Source organism: Amphiprion ocellaris, chromosome 18 (genome assembly GCF_022539595.1).
Source record: "Amphiprion ocellaris isolate individual 3 ecotype Okinawa chromosome 18, ASM2253959v1, whole genome shotgun sequence".
In the NCBI taxonomy this organism is placed as follows: Eukaryota; Metazoa; Chordata; class Actinopteri; family Pomacentridae; genus Amphiprion; species Amphiprion ocellaris.
The window spans coordinates 22,624,371-22,646,880 of NC_072783.1; the positions used below are offsets into that span (position 1 = coordinate 22,624,371).

Consider the following 22,510-nt stretch of genomic DNA (forward strand, 5'->3'; position numbering starts at 1 on the left):
AGAAGCCAGTTTCTCCTCTCTTTTGTCTTTTATCCTCCGTCTCTGTCGCGGAAACTGGCTGAAATGTGACCTCTGCGCCGCGCGTCACAGCTCCCCCGCTGGCGCTGAAAAAGACGCGCCACAGGTCCCGCTGCTGGTTCACACCTGCAAGAAAAGCAGCTCACTTTAACTGATAAGACTGTGTTTAACATTCCTTTTTACGATAAGTGATACAGTGCTGTTTAAAAAAAAAAGCTAATTGACTCTAGTTTCAGCCCATCATACTGTGCGCAAAGCCTGTGCATTACGAGACACTTGTACCCAAATAGGCTCCTTACAGACATACACCTGAGAGTTAAGTGCTGATCAAGTAGCAAAGGCACAGTGGACAGGAGGTCTGCAAGGTAAAAAACAGGTGAATAATTGCAATATAGAAGAAAGGGGAGACTAATGTGTCACAGATGAAACAGAATTAAAGTGTTTCTAGCTGTATGGGAAGACAAGCTGCCTAATGGGAGTCTTATATGAAAGCATTCAGTCACTGTTTCTCTTGGATTCAAGTACAAGAAAGCTCTGCCTTTTAAAACTAGAAAAGCCTAAAGTCTTCATCAGTCAAATGTTTAACTCTCCTCACTTTTTTTTTCACGTGAATCATCTTAAAATCTTTCAACGCTCATTGTTACTAATGAGTGCTTATAGACTTGTGCTGAGCAAAATGCAGGAACAAAGACATATAAGCAGGAGTTGCATGAGCATTTGATATGTGCAGTGAATAACAGAATCCTTAACCAAGCAGAGTTAGTGTCATATTCTGCAAAGATTCCCATTGTATTCCAGTATTATTTGTGCATATGCAGAGATGTGCTGTGAATTATGAGACAACACTGCCACCCTGTGGATTATAGCCGCATCTACACTACTATCTGAGGCCTTAATCTGTTGACCTGACAAGCAGTATAAAAGCCTTGAAGGGAGTGTGTGCACTATTTCCCTGAAAACATCCACCACTGTTGTATACACCACTTCATCATCTGTAGAATCATGGGGGCTAGGGTCTATGTCAGCTGACTTAGGGCTGAGGCAGGGTTCACCCTGGACAATTCAGCGCATCTGTGCAGCTTAAAGATTTGGAGTCCATGATGACAGGAGCTGGCTCTCACCACAGGATGGATGAGAAGTAAAACCTGCTCCACGGCACTTCAAGAACCTGGATACGTCAGGCCAGCTGTTGCATCCCGTCAAGGAGTCTTGATTTTTCAAATGTTTCCAGGTTTATTTAGGTTCTTGACAAAGGACATGCTGGTGAGAGGCAAATGTTTGGACAGCTGTTCTTATTGTTGCCAGGCTTCCCACTGTCCTTCAGCAGGACCTGAGCACACATACAGTACTCTTACAGGGCGTCTAATGGGCTGAAAGAGGTGCAGTTTCCCCAGTATGTATTTCTTGTTAATAGCACAGTTGACCTTTACAAAGGTTTTAGTTCAGAAAACCCTTCACATACACTGTAAAAAAGGAATATTTGAAAAAATACAGTGAAAATCTGGCAGCAAAGGTGCCAGAAGAAATACCTTAAAAAACACTGACAACTAAAAACTGTCAGAACTAAAGAAATCACAGCAATTATCAATAAAATAATATTTTTAGTTGATTGATATAAAATAAAACAGTGTTATTTTACAGTAAAACTTAAAAATTTTTTTTTTAATATTTGTAAAAAAAAATGCAGATTTTTAGGTACACTTATGGTCTGTTTTTTTTTTTAAAGTCAACATGTGTAACATTAAATGTGGTGTTTGATTGTAATCAATCAAGTGCAATGCCATTCACCGTGAGCGATCCCGTCTCTCCATCTAATCCAATCCTTTGTTTTCTGAATTGTGACTGTTGCCCGTTCCATGCTTTATTCTCATTAGGGTCGCAGGGGACTGGAGTCTAACCAGCTGACTTAGAGGACACCCTGGATAGGTCAGCAGTCTATCACAGGGCTACATATAGAGACAATCACACAACTTCACACCTAGGGACAGTTTAGAGTCACCAATTAACCTCAGCATGTTTTTGGACTGTGGGAGGAAGCTGGAGTATCCATAGAAAACCCACACATGCACAGGGAGAACATGCAGGCTCCCCTGCAGAAAGATCCCAGGCCGGGACATGAACCGGGGACTTTCTAGCTGAAAGGCAACAGTTCTAACCACCCAGCCACTGTGCAGCCCCCTCCAAATTTTTCAGTAATATAAAAATGATTTTGCTACCATGCATGACAGCGGCTGTCGTTTTCCCACCAGCAGGTGTCTCTGTTTCCAGCCTTCACCTCCTCCTCAGCTATAGCTGCTGCTCCCTACCACTGATAAAAGAATGTTTACAGTTTACACTTACCCATAATGCTCTGCGCTGTGTGTTGATATCGCAGGGCTCATTTTACACATGGTGTGCACAAGAACTGCTGCTTTAGAGGCGTTCTGCTGAAAGTAATACACCAATTTATGTGTGTGCTAATGGAAAAGCAAAGGATTCATTGTTTTTGCCTGAAATATATTAAACCAGAGGGGAATGCTTCACGTATGATACACTCTATTGTTTGTATTGTTGTTCATTCTGTGTCAATTTTACTGCAACATTGCCATTGCCTGCAGCCTCCTGTTTGATCAAATAGCCCTATTTTGTTTAACGATTCATTATTATATGCTCATTAATTCTAGTAATTTATAGTTATTGGGTGATTAAGTCGTTAATATCGCCATCTGGATGGGGGTGGCTGTTTAGAAACACAGTATTTCTTCATTAGAGCCTGCAGGAACACCCATTTCCAACCTGTTGGAGTGTCCTTGGGCAAGAGGAAACCAGACATTCACTCTGTCAGTACAACAAAGGAGGAAAAAAGAGGGGGATGCGAAAAAGAAATGTAGTACCGTCGCAGTCCGCACCGCTAAGCTGCGGCACCGACAACAAGCACGGAGAGTTTGGAAGTAGCCGGTGCAGACACGACGCTGCTCACCCACGGCTGTCGGCTGTCCCTAATTTAACTCCGAGCGATGTAATTGGCGATGGTGGATTTGTTTACCATATTTGGCAAGATAGTGACACAGCGCGCCTGGGAATTGGACGAGAGCGGCCGTCATTCACAAAAAGTCTGCCTCCCGGAGCTTTACAAACAAAGCGAGGGCTCATGGGAGTTGTAGTCCAAAACAAACCCTTTTTGAGACTCCTCCGGTGGGGATTCACCTCCTTTGCGTTGATTTCACAGCAGCAAACGTGCTGTATGTTAAAGTGTACTTGTTGTGCTTGATTTTTGTCGCATTGTATGAATTTTAGTGTCAAATTATCCCCGCACCAGACGGCTAAACACACGCCGCTCCGACACCCTCCGCTTGCGGCATACAACTCCCACCGGCGTCGCTCTCCCCTCATTGGCCGCCTCCTCCTGTCAATCACGCCGCGTTCCTTCCACTACCGCTCCTACAGTAAATATTTGTGTTTGCTCAACCGGCTGTAATGGTGGACGACTGAAGCAGACAAACGGAATACAACTAGAGTGAAGAAAGAGAGGAAAAACGGTCGAAAGTGCGCTTTCAGAGCCAGCCGCCGCGAGTAGGACACGGGCTTCGTCGAAAATGGATGAACTCAAACATCAAGTCATGATTAACCAGTTCGTCCTGACGGCGGGTTGTGCGGCAGACCAGGCGAAGCAGCTTTTGCAAGCGGCACATTGGCAGTTCGAGGTAAAGCAGAAACACAGAGCGAAAAGACTTCTAACGGCTGAGTGAGAGCGTTAGCAACACGGCTAATGTTTATGTCTCGCCGTCCCCTAGTTTCCACTCGCCCGTCTCGCCTTTCGACACTTTAAAAGACATTTCAACACAAAACGAAGCCCCGGTGTTTGGCTGTGTGGTCGCTTAAGCCGAGCGAGAGTTTTAAATGTGAACTTTTGCTATATTTGAAGTAGATATAGCTGCGCGTTAGCTTAAGTAAATCAGCAGGGAGTACACAGTAATGCAGCAGGGCGAAGCGTACAGCTAGCATATCCAATTAGACTTCACTCTAGATTAAATACTATAATCTGACGCATGACAGCAGTGTATAGGCGCAGCCGGAGTGCTATTACGCAATAAAGATGACCGCCGTGTTGTATCGACTAGCCTACAAAGGAGTAGTTTGATATATTACTGTTTAGTCTGCGGCGAGCCGACTATAGATTATTATTTTCACCTCGCAGCCGGCTCTTTGTATTGTTTAATCCAGCATGCACCAATGCTAGAATTGTCCCCGTTATCTGTATTTACTGCCGCTGTCTGATCCATAAAATAATGTCACAGCAATGTCATATTATCTCCTGTGTTTCATTGTTTTTTTAGACTGCCCTCAGTGCCTTTTTTCAAGAAACAAATATTCCATATGGCCATCATCATCAAATGGTGAGTGCGAGGAGGAGGGGTGGTGATTATAACACACTTCATACACTCTTCATTGTTCTGTTTGTTACATCACAACAAACCTGATTGTAAAGCTTGTATTTCTTTAAGGCTGCCGTGTTGTTTTTGGGTGGGATGGGGGCCCTTGAGAAGCCCTTATAGGCCGAGAGAGATGATATTTTACTAACAATAACAAAGCACATGTCGGCCATGTTGTGAGCTTCCAGAAATAAACACACAGGCAGGCATGCAGCAGCCACACTGACAGAGAGGGGGGCAGAGAGATAGACTATGTTTGTACATATAGGAGAATGGGAGCAAGAGTGATAGATGGAGATGCATGGATTTCCTAATTTTTCATTGTGTCAACGTAGATGCACGAGGGAAGGAAGGGCCCCTCAGTTTCTGAGGTAAAAAAAAAAAACAGTCTCTTTCCAGGAAGAGGACAGCTGCCTCTCTCAAATTGACCCTCGTGCTGCTGCGTTTGCCTCGGGTAATTCAGCTTTTCCCCCAGATTGGGACGTTGCAGAGCCCCCGACACAACACACACTGGGGACTTACAGGGGGAGACAAATCAGACCAGAGTAAACTGGAAGGCGTTAGTGCTGTAGGAGACTCTGCACACACACACACACATACACACACACACACACACACACACACACACACACACACACACACACACACACACACACACACACACACAGGCAGGGGTTGAACATTATGAAACACTAGCAGTATTTGGGCTTTTAGCAGCAGTCCTCTTTGGCAGCACACAAGCCTTTGTTTGCAGCTGCATGCATGGCAGCATCCAGCAACAGCTGCCCGCTGGAAGAGCCTGACAGAGATGTGAGGGGATTTTGGACAAAATTGTCCATCGTTTATTTTGGCTCTGTCTCAGAGCCCATTCTCTGTTTATGTATGTGTTTGGCTCACTTTTTGTGCAGCAAAGACAGTCATTAAACTACTAAACATTTTACCCTTGTATTTCTAGAGGACAGGGAGAAAGATTGGGATAAAAGAGGATTTGATTTTTATTGCATTGTGCGTGAGTGTGTGGACATTTATCTCCTCCGAGTTGTGCCATATCGCCAGTCAACACAGAAACTGCTCACACTGAACGCAGTCCTTTTTATCTCAGTGTTTTTGTAAGAAAAGAAGGTAGACCTTCTTTATCACCCGATAAGTAAATAAGAGCTTCAGACTTCCATTTAACTCATGAAATTTCTCACTTTAATTTAGAGAGGAAAAAGTTTGCTAAGAGGTGTCCTGTTCTGTCTGCCAAACAGGGCTGAGCTTGCTGCAGGGACTAGATAATGAAAGTCAGAATGCAGAGCAGCTATGTCTGTTCGTGGTGTTATTGTCATAGATGTGATGTTGCATAATCACGTTCCCTTTTTTTTTTTTTTGCACATGCCCGCATGTGCAAAAGAAATGCTTGCGTACTTTACATGCGTGTATTTTGTGCATGCAAAATGTGGGTGTTTTGTGTGAGTCACAGCAGTACTACAGTAGGGCAGCGTGTCCAGCCTTCCTGCAGCTTATCAGGCCACAGTGTTCGTTGGTATACAAATCTAATCCACTTTGCTCTCACTCTCAATCTTAACACACTCTCTCTCTCTCTCTCTCTCTCTCTCTCTCTCTCTCTCTCTCTCTCTCTCTCTCTCTCTCTCTCTCTCTCTCTCTCTCTCTCTCTCTCTCTCTCTCTCTCTCTCTCTCTCTCTCTCTCTCTCTCTCTCGCTCTCTCGCTCTCTCTCCCTCCCTCTCTCCCTCCCTCTCTCCCCCATGCTGTCTCCCTTCAGTTTAAACCTGAGCAGCATTAAGCTATATTTCTGTTGCAAATGCTGTTGCTGTTGATGCATCGATGTTTTGTGTTACAACACAAACTGAACTCATCCTTGAGATTGGTGTTGGCTGGAAGCCTTACCCCAAACCCAATGGCCCCAGCACATAGCCTGTAGACATGCCATTCTTGGCAGCATGGCATGGTAGGATGTCATGTAGGTCAGTCAGTTTATGGATACTGCTCAGCGAACTGGTTTATGCTATTGTTTTCGAGAGCCAAAGACAATATATGAGCCTGAATGCGTTTTTTTGCACTTTACTCTCTAAATTTGGCATCCTGGAATAGAAATCGCCTTTGGTTCAAAAGTGCTGTTGCTTAAGAAATACATTTTATCTCTAAACAAAGATTTGCTGGTGAGAATTGTAGCTGTCAGTAGCTTAGCTATTTGTAAGCTATCGGGTCTGATCTTGTTTATCTCTACTTTGCTAATGAATCATTTGTACACTGTATGTCAGAGGTTTATAACCTGTATCAGATATCAAATACTGGGGTTAGTCTGTCCACTCACCAGTACAGTATTGTGTAATGCTGTGAATGCTGGAGGATTTAGCTAAAGCTCTTGTCATTATAATTTCCTTCTACAAACAGTTCCAGACTCAAGGGACTGCCTGTGCTTTGGCACATGATGTCAAAGAGCTACATTTTCTGCCCAGACACGCATTTAAGACTCTTGTTTGTTTTTGCATACATAATATACACTGTGTGTGTGTCAGTGAGCCATACAGCCACACATATACATTTTGTCTTGAGCAGATTGTTGATTTATCTCTGTGGTTTTCCATTATGTCATCAAATCTTATATCTGTGTTCCATGATGGACACCCAAGCCACAATCATAGTCCAACCTACCTGGTGTTTTGTGTAACCCTTCCCCGTCTACTCCTAGTGTTTTTTTTTCCTCCACACACACACCCTGCCCATACAAACCCTGCAGCCGCAACGCATTCCTACAGGATGCAATGCTCACACGGACCCAAAATGGACCCTTTCACAGCAAAAGGGGGCCAGTGTAACTACAAACACTGCACCCTGCCTCTCTCTACAGTTTATACACTCTTGCTCCTCATACCTCCCTCCCTCACTGTTCTCTGTTTACAGACGCAAAGCATCATGCTCTAGAATTCAATTTGCCATTCATGTTTCCTGTTAGAGAATTGTATAACCGTGTCATCCTCTTGTTTTAGCATCATTCTCAAAGCAGTTCGCAGCTCCAGACTGATGTATCGGCATGTTTGCTCACTTGGAATGCATGTTCTCTGGGTTGTCTGTCTGTTGCTTCTGGCTGTTTGATGCTAATTCCTCGTATCAAATTTTATGCACATTTTCTTGCACTACTGTCTTTTGATTCAGAGATATCACAAGCTTATTTTCATGGAATTTTTCAATGAATTCCAGATTTAAAAAAAAAAAATCAGAGATATTTCAAATACTTTGTTAATTATATCCTATTACAGATTTGACATACCCGCTGTCAAAATGCTCTCCTACTTGCATATTATCACCTCTTTGCACAATAGTAATTGACAGTAAATTATTGGTTACATGTAGGAATGGTTTGAAACTGTTTCTTGAGAAAAATTTCCTATATAATTGATGTCTTTTAGGACACATGAGTAACTCTGAGAAATATTTTGTGTATGTTTTGTTTTGTTTTTTAATAATCTTGTGGATGGTGTAACAGTCTCCTAAGTGTTTATGATGTGTCTCTATGAATGTAGAAGCTAAAACACTGATTCTTAACTGTATGTTCACACTAACATCAGTGTTTCCATGATTAATATTTCTCCATGTGGGCCACATACAGCCACAATAAAGTGAATGAATCCTCATGTGACCACAGATGAGGAAGTAGCCCAGCTGGATGACTTCCATTGCTGTCTGGGAACATGTGATCCCATCATGTGACTAAGCTAACTAAGCCAAAAAGCCTGCTTTACATGTGTTTAATTTCTGTCAGAGTTATGGCTGTTAAAGGAAATCGAGTAAGGCCCTCATGTGGCAGCTGTTAAGTCAGGGCTGTGGTGTTGAAAAGTATTTTGTCTTTAGTAGGTCAGGGTAATAAAAATATTCGCCTCAAGAAATATTTCACCAAATTCTTTTCCCCTTTGAAACACAGCTACACTCAGTTAAGTTTTGACTATCTCTTGTTCTCACTTTGGGATATTTTTGTGTTGAAGTGAAAACAAAGGAAACACTCCCTTGCTTGTGCTCTACTGTGTGCCAGGCTGTGTGGATGTGGCTTTTTGGGTTTCCTATTGTTTAAATGAACATATTAGTTAAATATAAGCAGTAATTGTCAAACATAATCGTCCAGTGTCAATTAGCCATTTCCTTCTGCTCCTAAAAACACTCATCTCAGGCCTATATACTGCAACTCAATGTTAAAAACAAGCAGCTACATGACTCACCTCTTTTATTGTGCTACAATTGCCAATTGTTTGTGACAAGGATCGTGCATAAGGCGAATAAAACTGAGATTTTATGAAGGGCAACGTTCAGCTGTAACTGTCTGGGCACGGTGACATAGAAGAATAGAAGAATAGTATAGAACATTGCTGGGCAGTGATAAAAGTGGGCGTGTGGTGGTTTAAAGGCTGTTTCCTGGCAATATGAACACCCAGCAGGAGAAAAAAAGAGGGTTTAGTGTGTGTCTGTGTGTTTGAGTTGGTGTTTTTGGTAACTACAAACACTTGGTTTTGGTGTCCGGGTGTGGCTTCAAAGAGGATTTTTTATAAATCCTAACTTTTCTCATCCATGTAAGAGCTCATCTCTGAGAAGTGTGTGGTGTGCTCATGCAGAAGAGCAGAGGTATAATTACCTTCATATATCATGCCGTGACAGCATGGACGACTGTCTGCTCCTGTTACTCTCTCGTCTCTCAACCTTTATCCGTTCATCATCACACTGCAAGAGATCGAGGAAGGCTAACTTAAGTTAATAAAGGCTACTTGGATTGTTTCTTAAATGCCAGTGAGGAATCAATGAATACAAGTGTGGAAGGGTGTTTGGGTAGTGCTTAGGGTGAAATAGGCTAATAGCAGGGCAATGCCAGGTATTTGGGTAAAAGATACAATAACTGAGTTAACACAGAGCTGCTTTGTGTGTCTTTCACAATTGAAACAAGGTGTCCTCTGTCCTGCTGCTGACATTATTAACAGAAGATGATTACGTACAGAATTGGGTGAAATGTGGTTTATTTTCTCCCACTGTTTGTGATTTCATGTGTGTGTGCACTATAATCCCATGGGTGTGCATGTAGCATAGTGTTTCATTTCATAGTTAATCACGTCTAGATCTGCTAATGTCAATGGGTGTGCATACATCTGTGCCTGGATATCTGTGTGTGTGAGAGTCTGTACCCGTGTGTCCTGCAGCCATGCCAACCAGTTAACCACATCTGAAGAGTCTTGGCCTGCGCGCTGCATGTTCCAGCATGTTGCCCTGCATGTTTCCAGGAGCACGGCTTCCCAGAACCCTAACCACTCACACAAAGACATGTGCACGGACACACACACACGTACACACAAGAACTTTGGCTCAAGGGACCAAAGGATTGGGAAGCCATGTGGGATGGCTGCGAGGACCAGATGTGTTTATGAGCAGTGGAGTTAGATTGGGTTTCACACTGATTCTTGGAGTCACAGCGTACACTTACAGACACACACACACACACACACACACACACACACACACACACACACACACACACACACACACACACACACACACACACACACACACACACACACACACAAGTGTTTGGGCGTATGGCTGAGGAACCACAAGCAGCACATGAGAAACTTGTCTGTTGCATAAAGACAGTGTTGTCACATAGTCCCTACCTTGTTTTCTCAGGTTAGCAGCAGCACTACAGTCAGGCTCAGGTCAGCTGATTCTCTGCTCTGGCCTGCTGGTACTAAGTCGTACTATTCCTGCGCTGTCACTGTTTCTAGCCACATCTATCCCTTTCCTGCTTTCCAGGCTATCATTCATGACCTTGGACTCCTCACCGGTTCCTGTCTGATCCTCTTCTCTCTTAACCCTGCTGCAATTCCTGCTTTAGGCCTATAATTGCAGTGCAGTTTACTTCAAAGATTCCCAGTGTGACACCCATGGGTGCTCAAGTTTTCAAAATGCCATTTTGCGAAAAAAAAAATCTTGAATTTACCACAAAACTAATTTAATTTGTTGGCATTATTAATCAAGCATGGGTTTTCCGATCTCAGATGTATTCGACAGAAATCTTTGCGTTTTTCTATTATTTTGGACCATTTGAAAAACAGATATATATATATTATACTATATTATGAGCAAAAACATACCAATGACCAAAACTAGTTAGGAAGTATTTTATTTTTTCATCAACTTTCCTCTTTTTGATGTTGGCTAAAATCTCTTTGACAGGCATCAAAAATAGTTTGACACAGAAAAAACCTGTAATGCCAATATTTTTGTCAGCAATTCAATATATTATTATTAGGTTGATTACAATGTGATCTACCTTGTTTTGAACTGGACCATCGCCTTGATCTACCCACTGAGTATATGTTTTGAAGCATCTGTCTTTGTTGTCATGTGTGCAAGCGCTTCAGTCAAGCTTCTGTAGGTATCTGAATAAATTAAATTTCGCTTTATGTGATGGCAACACCAAACTTTTTTTTCAGTTTTTAAATAACTTTGACACAATAACGTTCAGTGATTCATACTGAAAATGGAAACAGACACTGATTAGAAAATCCTAATGAACTTGTTGCTTGGGTTGTAAAAGATAAACTAATCTTGATTTGTGTATGTGTGTATACATAACTCTAAGAGCGATATCTTTTTTGGCAAGCCGAACCTTAGTGTAAGCATGTTTTGTTCTCCTTCATGATGACCTTTGGCCTAGTAGTTTCTTTTGCTAGCCTGTGACCAGTCGGCAGGCCAAACTCCCTTTTCTAGATATGAGTGGGCCACTGAACACCTATTGTATGCCTTTTAGTTATTGTTGTGCCGCCGTGCAGTGTGGTCAGTTGGTCAGACCGAACACATGCTCCACTCAGTACCAGTTCTCCTATCTTCTGTCTGCCTTCTTTTCTTTCTGTTTCTGTGTCATTCCTTCTGCCTTTTTCTTTCCCATTCTCCTCCCTATACTATACAGTGTTCAAATACACATGAAAACAGACCACAGGCTGGCTAATGATCAACTGAGATTCTCTTGAGCACAATCCAGCCGTGGCCCTGTGTGTGTATACTATATTAACTCACACACAAACATTTGAAGACTCTGGGACTCAGCTGCCAAAAGCTGGGTGAGGGGTCACGGGTGAGGAGGGGAGTTGATGATCACTTGAAATGTTCAGCAGCACCTGTCAGCTTCCTTTATTTAGTTTGGGAAAGAAACATCTAGTTCTGACAAACCAGCCACTCCCATAAAAACCCGACTGTCACCTCATTGTTTGTGAGTGGTGCGATGGAATAATAAAGCAGAGAAGCAGCGAGTTGCTTGTCTGGTTTAAGTTGATGTAATTGTTTTGATGTGCTGACAGTAACTTGTGCCAAGCCTCACATATACATGTGAAGGTACAGCAGATTTCCTTGTATAGCACGGAGAGGATGTTGACAAGTGGATGGATGGATGCACATCTTGTAGTTTAGTTTTTCCCCTCCTTGGAGTCGGTACCTGAAGGTTCAGCATGCGGTGCATTTGCAGCTTTTTTGAAAAAATTACCAATTTTATCAACTTGACTAGCAGCTGGTTTGTTTTAGTTTTGTGTTATCAGTGGTTTCATAAGACAGTGGCCATAAATGGTCAGATCTTCTGTTGAAACAGTGAATCTGCAGGTTTATTAGAGGTCACAAATGTAATGAAATTACTTTTTAATGTATATTATAGTTTAATGTCATTTATAGTTATTATGGCACTATTTTCACTAAAAGCCGCAAATTTACTATCCTGCCTTTCCATTAATGCAAAATAGTGCATTTCATTCAATACATAGTCATGCACAGAAGCACTGTTAATTTTATTTATTTTTTATTCTGGTTTTTAAGTCTCACTTGCAATGTAGCATCAGAAGCAGCAGATGAGCATTTAATTCCATTTACTTAATGGTGATTCTACAGCAAAGAATTACTCATTATCATTACTGTATTGGTATAATTAAACTATTACTCATGGTTAGTGTAGTTGCTACTTGCTACACTTTGTTAGTCAGTAATGGCTGCATTGGGATCCATCTACAGAGCTGCAGCTTCAAAACAAAGAGCAGCTCTAGACTACATGTACACTATAAGAACACTCCCTATTTAAACATTTAACAGGCAGGCAGAATCATGTACTGTTAATGCAGCAAACCTTTCTGCTTTATTCTGTCTATCCTTTTTCTCTTTCCATTTTGTTTTAGCGTTTTGATTAAAAGCTCCTCCTCCTTTCACTGCTTGGAGTCCTCTTGATTCAGTGATTCAGTCGATTTCCTGCATTTCCAGTATGTCTTTAGTGCGATACAAAAATGGAAAAGTTTATCATCTTTCATCTGTTAATTTTTATGGTTAACACCAAAAGATTACCAGTAAAGCAGGCCTTAAATGTCAGTATCTGAACACCACATGGAGTCTTTGTTTATTGGATATAGTTTTGGTAAAATGTCTGTTGAGGTTAGAGATTTGAAAGGCATGTTGTAGTCAACACTTCCAATTCCAGTTCCCGTAACCTTAGCTAAATATGTCAACATGTCTGCACTCTTGGCCAATATTTTGATATACTGAGGATAAATTTTATATCATGTTGCTATTCTTGGCTCTTTCCATCCTTTTCTGTCAGTAAAGCATTGCCTAATTGGGCAACATCATTTGTTTAGTTGCATTAAAAGCCACACAAACTACTGCAGCGTTTCTCAAAGTGAACACAAACCTGCATTTTCAGGGTTGCCAGGTTTGAAAGGCTCTCAAGCCCAAACAAACAAAACAAAAAAGGAATGACTGTTTCACAATGCATATAAAATCCTCCAAACACGTGTGACGTAAATGAACCTTAGACTAGTCTAGACCTGATGGTGGTGCAACCTAAGCATCTTCCCACACATCCAGCACTTTACACCACCTATGCATATCTTGCTACGTTTTATTTAACCTGTGAATATATTTAGGGAAGGTTGATTGCATATTCTACAGTGTTTTACTACTGTAATTTGACACTCCTGAACTATGCATTAGTTGTCCTTTACTGCAAGCTGTTCAGCAACTTTAGTGCCTGTTTTTACACCAACATTGTTGGAAGACAAGCAGAGAGACGCATCAACATTGACTCTTGTTGAGACGAGGAGTGCTAAAGTACATTTACAACAAAAGATCATACACATTTGCTCTATGATAATTTTAGCCATTTTAGCATATCTTTCTAGTAGTAATTGCTGTACGCTGACATTAAGCGGAGTCTCAGAAGGGGCCATATTGTGTTGTTTCAGAAATCAAGTGGTTTCATGTGGTTGACAGACGCTTTTTTATGAGAAACCAAAATACCAAATTCCTTGAATGTGTTTCATTTTAACAGTGTTGAAATGTTGGTCGGCAGCAGTAACATGTCTGGAAAACATGAAAAAAGTACTAAAATGTGTAAGTAAGCTTTATACGCTGAACTGTTGGCCACACAACAGCATATGTGCCCTTAGGTTAAAAAACAAACATTTTGAAGTGTACATACCACAACAGCTTAGTCCTCAAAGCAGACACTTTTGTCTTGTTTTTGCAGTTGTGGATCCTTTGTTATTTTGCAAACTGACATTCACACTGACCGCTCTCCATCAGCATTATCATGATAAATGATGCCATAAATGCAGAGATCGGTTTCCCTAGCTTAAAATCTTTGGACCTGGACTCAAACAAATCTAAAAATGTGTTGGAATCTGGTTTTCAGACCTGATACCCACACAGCCTATTTGTTTTTCACCTCACAGTGGCCTGCATTACAATCTACGGTAGAGAGTATTTTGGCTGTAAAACAGTCAATCTGTGCAGTGACGCTGTGCACACTGTATTGAACAGCAGGTTCAATGCTCTAATGGAGTCTGAAAATACAATTCTAGTAGGAATGTGAGCTGGGATGGAGGATTGAATTGTCAGCCCTCGTGTTTCGCTGCGATTCTCGTGTCTCTCAGATCTCTCAGCACAGTTTGCTGCAAGAGCTGACATACAATGTGTGAACTGTACACAACAAGGCATAGACAGAAGGGAGAGGAAGACAGGAAGAGGGAAATGAGAGAAAGATAGAGAAGAGAGAAAACAGACATGTCATTGGCTCATGCTGGTGTTCACTGCAGAGGGATTGATGGAGAAAAATATTGTTCTTCCCCAATGTTTAAATGTCTTTTGAACAAAGAGTTTCCCTTGATAATGTTTGGATAAAACCATGAAACAGCCATCATTAGTTTGAACTGGTCAAGTTATTTTCTAAATATGACATTTTTGGTCAGAAAGGAAGTCTGTTTATTTGCTTCATCTAAATAATGGAAGCAAACAGGTCACATTTCTTTCATTGTAAAATTTGCCTTAAAGTTGCTCAGAAAGCAAGAAGGAAACATTCAGAGACTAATTAAGAGTCTATGAGGTGTGTGGTTGAAGCACTAAGGTAAATGTTACATGAGGAGATCAGTCAGGTTCAGGAAACATAACTGGACCCTCTGCACATCTTTACGAGAGGATAGAAAACTTCTCTTTTCAGCCTGCCAGCCTAGCACATGCACACACTTGATATTTCAGAGGAATGTCTTTGGTTAGACTGGAAATAGCTTCAGCTCATCTGTGTTTGTGGACAAACACGAACACATATGTACACAAGCGGAGGAGTGTTAAAGGTTTCAGAAGCCTCACCGCAAGCTCAAACCAGGCATGTTTGGAGTGGTCGCTGCCAGTCAGCCATGCGTTCCTCATGCTGGGCTCAGTAAACAGACTTGAAGAGAGGGTGGACAGGGCTGGGCCACTGTGACCACAGAGTCAGTCCTGCCTCAGCCCCGTCCCGTCAACAGGAGATCTGTGCTGCTTCCTCATAACAACCGTACCCATGGCAACCCCTCTCTGTTGGCTGTGTTTTGAACACAAACTGCTTCTCACTGTCTGTTATTCCCCTGTTTCTCCATCTGTATATCTTCAACAAATGGCTAGACCTCTGTGCTGTAGTGCTCTTTCTGTTGTATATGCTGCTACATGCACTTACACGCAGTCTGTCATTTTGAAGGTCCTCACCTTGATACAACAGTAACTGTTATAATCTGTGTGTCTTTCTAAACATTGGCTGTCTTAATAGATGTGCTTTGAGAGATTCTTTGTGCTGCTTTGAATGAGAGTTCCTTTGTTGATTTAATTTTTTGCTGCTATATGATCCTGCTGGCTTGTTAACTCAGCTAAAAAAGCCTACAGATAGCAGTTTGTTTGGGTGAACTGAAGTGAGTCTTCTCAAATTGCAACTAAGTGTGTTGGTGAAGACATGAGAACTAGACAGTTTATTGTGTCATTGTAACCTCAATGTGAGACCAAGTTTACCTCACCAGACCTCTGACTTAACTCACAACCCTCCATCCATGATCCAGTAATTTGTCCCAAAGGAATATCTGGTGTCTGCTTGCTTTCTTAGATATCAAGTGACCAATTCCATAACTGAGCTTTTCCTATCTCCCAGCAAACCTCACATGCTTCCCATCCCATTGTCCTTGTATGGGTGTGATGCAACTGCAAACCCACTTGTAGGCACTCTTTACGTCAACATGGGTGTGGCAGCCGATATTATCAGTCGATATTGGCCTGTCACAGATCTATTGGTATTGACATATATGTTACTTTCTACACAACAACAGGAAAACTTTCTTTAACAGAGCAGAACACAGAAAAAGATGCTTATGGTAATTTGCAAACAGTGCTATTGCATATTTTGTCCAAAAGAGCAACTTTGACCACATTGTTTACAATATTGTCAGCACTGTCTGCAGCACATTCAGCAGACCACGTATCACAGCAGAGCAGATGGTGGTGCAGAGTCAAGTTTTGTCACTCTAGAAAGTTAATAAACAATGACCCTGTCTTTTCCATAAAACTTTAACTTATGTATAGACAATAATGATTTTATTATCGATGTATCAATGCTAAAACGTCTTGCGCCCTAAAATCAGTATTGACCCGCAAAACCCAGTATCAGTTGGACTTATTTATAAATGTGTATATGTGAAATAACAGCTTTTGTTGCAGCCCACATGTCTGTGTCAGTTGTTTGAGAGCCAACTGGATTTGGACCCCGGTCTGTATACAACAGTCTTGGCAGGTCTTGCAATGTGTTTCTGTCCTTGCGTCCATGCTTTGAGAGTTAATCTGCTACTAGGCTGCTTAATACACACAAAGAAAACATAGTAACCTGCTTCCTCCGTATGCTGCACCAGAGCAGCCCTTTTAATCTCTGTCCAGGATGTGTGAGTTTCTACCTCCAGAGTTGTTTTTTCTGAGATAGGGCTTTATGGTCTCGTGCTCTAATACTGTACACTTAAAATGTGACACTTGTTGTATGGGAACTGCATTTAGAAAATACAAACAAAACAAAGCCTATCCCAGTCCCACTAATAAATACGAACAACTGTAGATGTATTGTATATGCCATAATTGGGTCTCATTTGTTTGGGAGTAGAAGACAGGAAGACAGGGTGTTTCTATATGTATGTGGGTGAGCGTTCCACTGTAATAATAGTGGTACTGACAGGTGTGAACTCTGCTGAAGCTTTTATCAGTGTCAAGGTGCCTGATAAGCAGTCAGATCCAAACTCCTCCAGACATACTGGCAGAGAAGACAGCTGCTGTGTTTTTGAACCGGATCATAGTCCCTGTGGGTCGATACCGTCTGCGGCTCAGACTCCGTCCAAGGTCTTCTGCACACAGCGTTTGAAGTTAGTTTTGTCATCAGCCTCCCTCTCCTGTGTTTTCTGACTCGGTCTTCTGTTAAATGTTAGGCTACAGCATAAAAATAAATATGTACAGGTGAAATGTGGGGTCTCTGAGCTGAGTGCAGGTGTATATTTATACTTGCTTATCTGTGCTTGTTTATGGATGAGTAAGTCAGAAGCAAAGGTCTCGGTGGACAAGCCGAAAGGTCATGCGTCAGCATTTTTGTCTCATTTTCCATTCCTGGACAGTCGGCAAGGAGGCGGAGGACCTCATCTATTGTTTTCTACCTGAGTTCACAAACTCATCACAAGTGGTAAGAAATCCAAGCAGCACCTCCACGGCTGCCCACCAAGCACAGGAAGGATCACAGAGGTCACTTCAGCATTCCAGGGTGTCTCTTTACTGCAGGAAATGGCCTCAGAGACATGAGCCAGCGTTTCCTGTCAGAGTGCACAGTGGACGTGCTCACCTTTCATAACAGTGCGCCTCTCTCAGAACCTCTGGCTTGGTGCGGACAGGCTCAGCCCGGCCCCAGACTGTATATTCGCAGGACTAACCTGCGAGCCACAGCACTTTTAGGGGGCAAGGTGGTTTGATTACAACCCCAAGGGAGGAATGGGGTTCCTGTCCCTGTTGTTTTTTTACTGAAGGCTGCTTGTGTGCTAAGACTGTGTGTCACAGTCTGCACATCCTGGGTGACGGAGCCAAGGGTAGATTAGATACTGCAGGTCAGCCTGAGTTCTAGTTGTCAGCAAGGGGAATGTTGTTTTCCAGTTTTTTTTCTTCGTCTTCAGCACGTTAGCATTTTTGTGTCCGATATCCATGTGTGACTGCAGCTGCTATTCCTCATAAGTTGATTCATGGAGCCTGTGACTCTCCATTCTGGAAAATTTCCTCAGAAGACAAACAGCTTAGCAGTTCAGTGAAACTGTAGGAAACATTGGTGAACATTGTTGCAATGAAGCAAAAAAAAAAAGATTTAAGAATGCATGTGAGAGTATGCCTGGATGAGATGGATTAATGAAGTTGCAAGCTCATATTCTGTTATGTCAGTTCTGCTTGAACTCCAAATCTGTGGAGTTGCCAAGCTGTTTTCTTCCATTGTTGAGGCCTTGTGATTGAGGGTTATTGTGTCTTGTAGGTGACAGCCTTGCCCTTTCAGCCAAGACTCTTATTTTTAGGTGGCAATCCTCCTTGCTTAACGTGTCTCCACCTTTGCTTCCCTGTGGAATACAGTAGGTTGTTGTTTTCCTCATCATAAATGGACAGGGTCACACAGGAGGAAGCAGGTCATGGAGCAGTGTGTGAGAAGTTGTGTTAGTGATGATGACGATGATGATAAGGCCTTACTATTTCTGAACAGCCAAACATGTTGTTTACATGGCCTGGTAGCTACTAGGTGGTAGGTTCCAGTGTTGTTTTTGGCACACGGGTGCATTGTGTTTTGCTCTGGGTGGCCACCGAAACAACTCCTCTGGCAGTAGAACAATAACAGCACTGGCACAATGAGGGTCAGAGCTCAGGGGATATAATGAAGTCAAGGAGACTTTGTGTGTGTTCATGTGTAGTTTCTGTGTGACCACAAAGCAAGTTTAGCTTTCGGAACAAGTTTATCTAGTATGCTAAATCAGATTAGAGAAGAAACAGGATGTGGATGTAAACATAGAACTGTAATGTCATCATCAGGACCCTCTGCAGGAAGCAGAGAGTGGCTGGGATTCCCCTAAACTCCCCTTCAGTTACACAAACAGTTCCTCCTTCAGAGTTATGTCTGCCTTTAAGCACTGTTGAATCTAATGTACATTTGCAGAATAATCTGGTTTGTTGGTATCGGCCCATTTTCCTTGACAATAACTGGCTCGTGTAGACAGGATTTTTCCATTACAGCTGCATTGTTGTCTGATGAACATAATGCTGCAGTGTTTGATATCATTCAGATACAATAAAAGAAAAAAAAACCTCTGTATGGTCTCACCGTTTAACAATAACAAATCGCAGTGCTGGAATCCGTTACACACTAGGAGGAAATACCAATTTCACCACTGAGAGTAGTCCTAATATTAAAAAAAAACAGAAGTGGCGCAGTCACAAGATAAGTTGCATTTCACTCTCTCAGCAGACTGTAAACCACCATGTAAATGACTGTTTTTCATTACAGATGAACCTGACTATTGTTTCTTTGATCAATGAAGTGTATGTGTAATAGGTTAAGATTATTGTCATCATCAGTTCATCCATTGATTGTTTGTTGTTTGGTCTCTAAAATGTCAGAAAATGTTGAAAAGTGTCCAAGATGACAAATGTACACAACCCAAAGACTTTCAGTTTATTGTTTTAGAGAAGTAAAGGTAACAGAAAATGTTAGGAAGCTGGAATCTGGGAATTTAGACTTTTTTTTTCTTAAATTACCCAAACCGACTAACTGAATTATCAGAATTGTTGACAATGAATGTAATTGTTCACAGCCAGTCGATTTATCAATGCCAGGCTACTATACAACATAAGAAAAAAAGTTAAACACTGTCAGAATGCATGTTTCTTCCAGTATATACAAACAGATTCACTTTAATGTTTGGGCACCAAGAACACCAGCAGATATTTACATTTCAGAGACTGGGAGTAGTTATACTTTGAGGTATTTTCTTGCTTTACAATTAATGAGGCAGTTGAGTACCTGTTTTGTAATGATGCACGTTGACCTCTACTACTAAGGTACTATGTGTAGTAGAAGTGGACTAGGAACATAAAGGATAACAAGACAATGAAAAGTCAAAAATGATGAAAAATTTACCCAGAGGTTATGGTTACATCTTCAGCTTTTCAACCATTCAGTGTGCACTACTGACAGCTCAGTCACATCAACATTATATCTTCAGGGTCTGCACCAAGTTATGAGCCTCGCCGCTATAGTGGTAAAACAGTAGCAAACAGTGCAGTACGAAAATCTGTCTATGAAGCTAATCATTAAGCTGAGGCTGCCTTCAGTGATTTCACATCCTGGATGTGCATTAATCTTTGTCTTTTCCTCCTCATCCTCAGATGTGCACCCCAGCCAACACACCAGCAACACCCCCCAACTTCCCAGATGCATTGACCATGTTCTCCCGGCTGAAGGCGTCCGAGAGCTTCAACAGCAGCAGCGGCAGCCCCATGGCCGCCTCCATGGCCACCTCACCCCCACCCCCCCAGGTCGGCGGCTGGGGCGTCTCACCAAATGTACCTAATGTGCCGCAACCTCCACAGGGACTCTGGACTCAGGGGCAGCCCCCCACGCAGCCCTGCCCTGCCTGGCCCACGGGAGTGAACCCGCATGCAGGCACTGAGCAGAAGGCTAGTGTAGCGATGGAGGCGGAGAGATGAAGGGCCGCACGGGACTGCAAAGGCCCCCCTACCCTGCTTTCCACCAGGGGCAGGGAGGTAAATAGGGGGATGAATGTGGGAAGGGTGGGACGGGTGGGAGGCGATAACGGGCAGAAATGGGTTTGGGTCTTTTTCCCAAAAAACGGATGATACGGAAAGAGACAGAATCTACGCAAACCAAGAAAAACTCAACGTGGACAATTTAAGAAGAGGAGAAAACCAATGCAAATGTCAATACAAAAAAGTAAAAAAAAGATACGCACACACATAGTAATAAGAGAGCAACTGAAATCTTTGTTAGTTTTTTCCTAAGTAAATGCATAGATAAAAAGAAATATTATTGAACTAAAAAACAAGAAATGAAAAAAAATTGTCACGCCCAAGGATTCTATGTGATGTTCAAGGACATTCAAGGCAGCAAACTTCAGTTTTTCATTTAGTTTTTTTCTCTTTTTTTCATTTTTTCAGCCAGTGTTTTTTAGCCACTGGCGTTCTGTGTTTCTGCAACAGTCTGTGCTGCATGAGGAGAGAAGAACTTGCAATGCAGTGTTTTAGATTGACTCAAAAATCATCACGCACTTGAGTGTGAGTGTGGATGCATGTGAGCGGGTGGTCAGTTTGTAATCAAAAATGTATACACACACATGCATATATACATATATATTCACACACACACATACACAATTACACACACATTAGGGTTTAGAGGAAACACCTCCATACTGTCATCCCCATCGTCAAAGGTGGGACTTTTCTTACCTCACCTGGTGGTCACCTGACTTCTTTCAGCCAATCAGGGATTCTTCTTAAACTAACTGTTGCCGCCGCAGGGCATATTTTTAAAGGTTTTTTCTTAAAGGCAGCAGCCACTCTGGCTTATGCTAACTGATCCTCACTGCAAAGGCTTTTCCTGACAGTTTTAAACCTGGACTCAGACTACAACTGTCCACTGTATACTTTTTTTCTGGAGATTTGGGTTATTACAAAAAAAATGAGAGAGAAATCATGGTTTAATATATCATTTCTAATGCTAATTGTTCTGTTCTTTTGTTGAAAGGTTGAGGGAGGTGGCTTTGAGGATGGGTGGGTCTTCAGGTTTTTTTTGTGAGTTTTTTTTTTGTGGAAAGAGTGAATCAAACGCAGCTAAAATGGCTACCGATTTAAAAACAAACACGACTACTCCATCTTTGTAAACAGAATTGCCACTTTGCATGATGTGTTCATAACGTGTAACATCTTTTGTAGCAAACATACATGAGGTTGAGACATGTTTAGGGAGGGGGTGGACATAAAGGTGAGGGTGGCGGGTTCCAAAGTTAAAAGAAATGCAATATATGTCTTGCTGTAAAGGCAAAATTGGACAAAGTGTCTTAGATATGAGAAACATGAGGAAAAAAAGACAGCTTCAGGAAGCCCACCTGTGGGCTATTTGGGGACACTACAGATTACTTTCAGATATACAGTATATATATATTTACCCTCAGATACTGTACTGTGGAGGGGTTTTTACAACATTTAGGTTTCTAGTTTCGACCAGTCTTTGGTCCACTGATACTGCTGAGGGACAGTTCAGGGATGACCCTGATATACGGCAATATTTTAAAACGCAGGGTCTGCCCCTTTTTTAGTTAGTCCTGTTTGAATTATTTTTACACTCATCGAAGAAGAGAAAATAAAAAGAAAGTATTTTGAATAGCTGAGGGCTTTTTGTTTTTAAAAGGATAAAAAGACGAGTAAAAACAGATGAGAAAATTATGGATATAATACTGAAAAAAAATAACCAACTTCCTTTTTGTTATTTAGACTAAACTAATGTTTGAGTTCATCCTTTCTCCATGCTTCATACTTTAATGAAATCAGAGCGTGTCTGGGTGGGCCTGTTCCTAAAAATGGTTTCTCATGTATGTTTCCCCCCTTGTATGACTGTATGAGACCATTCCCACAATATTTGTGGACTACCTGATAATTAACTTATCATTTTTGTGAACCTAAATAAATATTGTATGTCAACCTA

At 41.8% G+C, this 22,510-nt stretch overlaps 1 protein-coding gene across 1 annotated transcript; it reads left to right on the top strand.

The window, feature by feature from the left end:
- Positions 1-3,439: 3,439 nt before the first annotated feature.
- Positions 3,440-22,510, top strand: ubald1a (UBA-like domain containing 1a). The gene is made up of 3 exons (XM_023291059.3): positions 3,440-3,701; positions 4,335-4,394; positions 20,176-22,510. Exons 1-3 carry the CDS (start codon positions 3,594-3,596, stop codon positions 20,494-20,496), a joined length of 489 nt encoding a protein of 162 aa, XP_023146827.1. The 5' UTR covers positions 3,440-3,593; the 3' UTR covers positions 20,497-22,510.

Coding starts and splice junctions, on each gene's coding strand:
- ubald1a (XM_023291059.3), top strand. CDS start 3,594: ATGGATGAACTCAAACATCAAGTCATGATTAACCAGTTCGTCCTGACG. Junction 3,702..4,334: donor CGGCACATTGGCAGTTCGAG/GTAAAGCAGAAA, acceptor TTGTTTTTTTAG/ACTGCCCTCAGTGCCTTTTT. Junction 4,395..20,175: donor ATGGCCATCATCATCAAATG/GTGAGTGCGAGG, acceptor CCTCATCCTCAG/ATGTGCACCCCAGCCAACAC.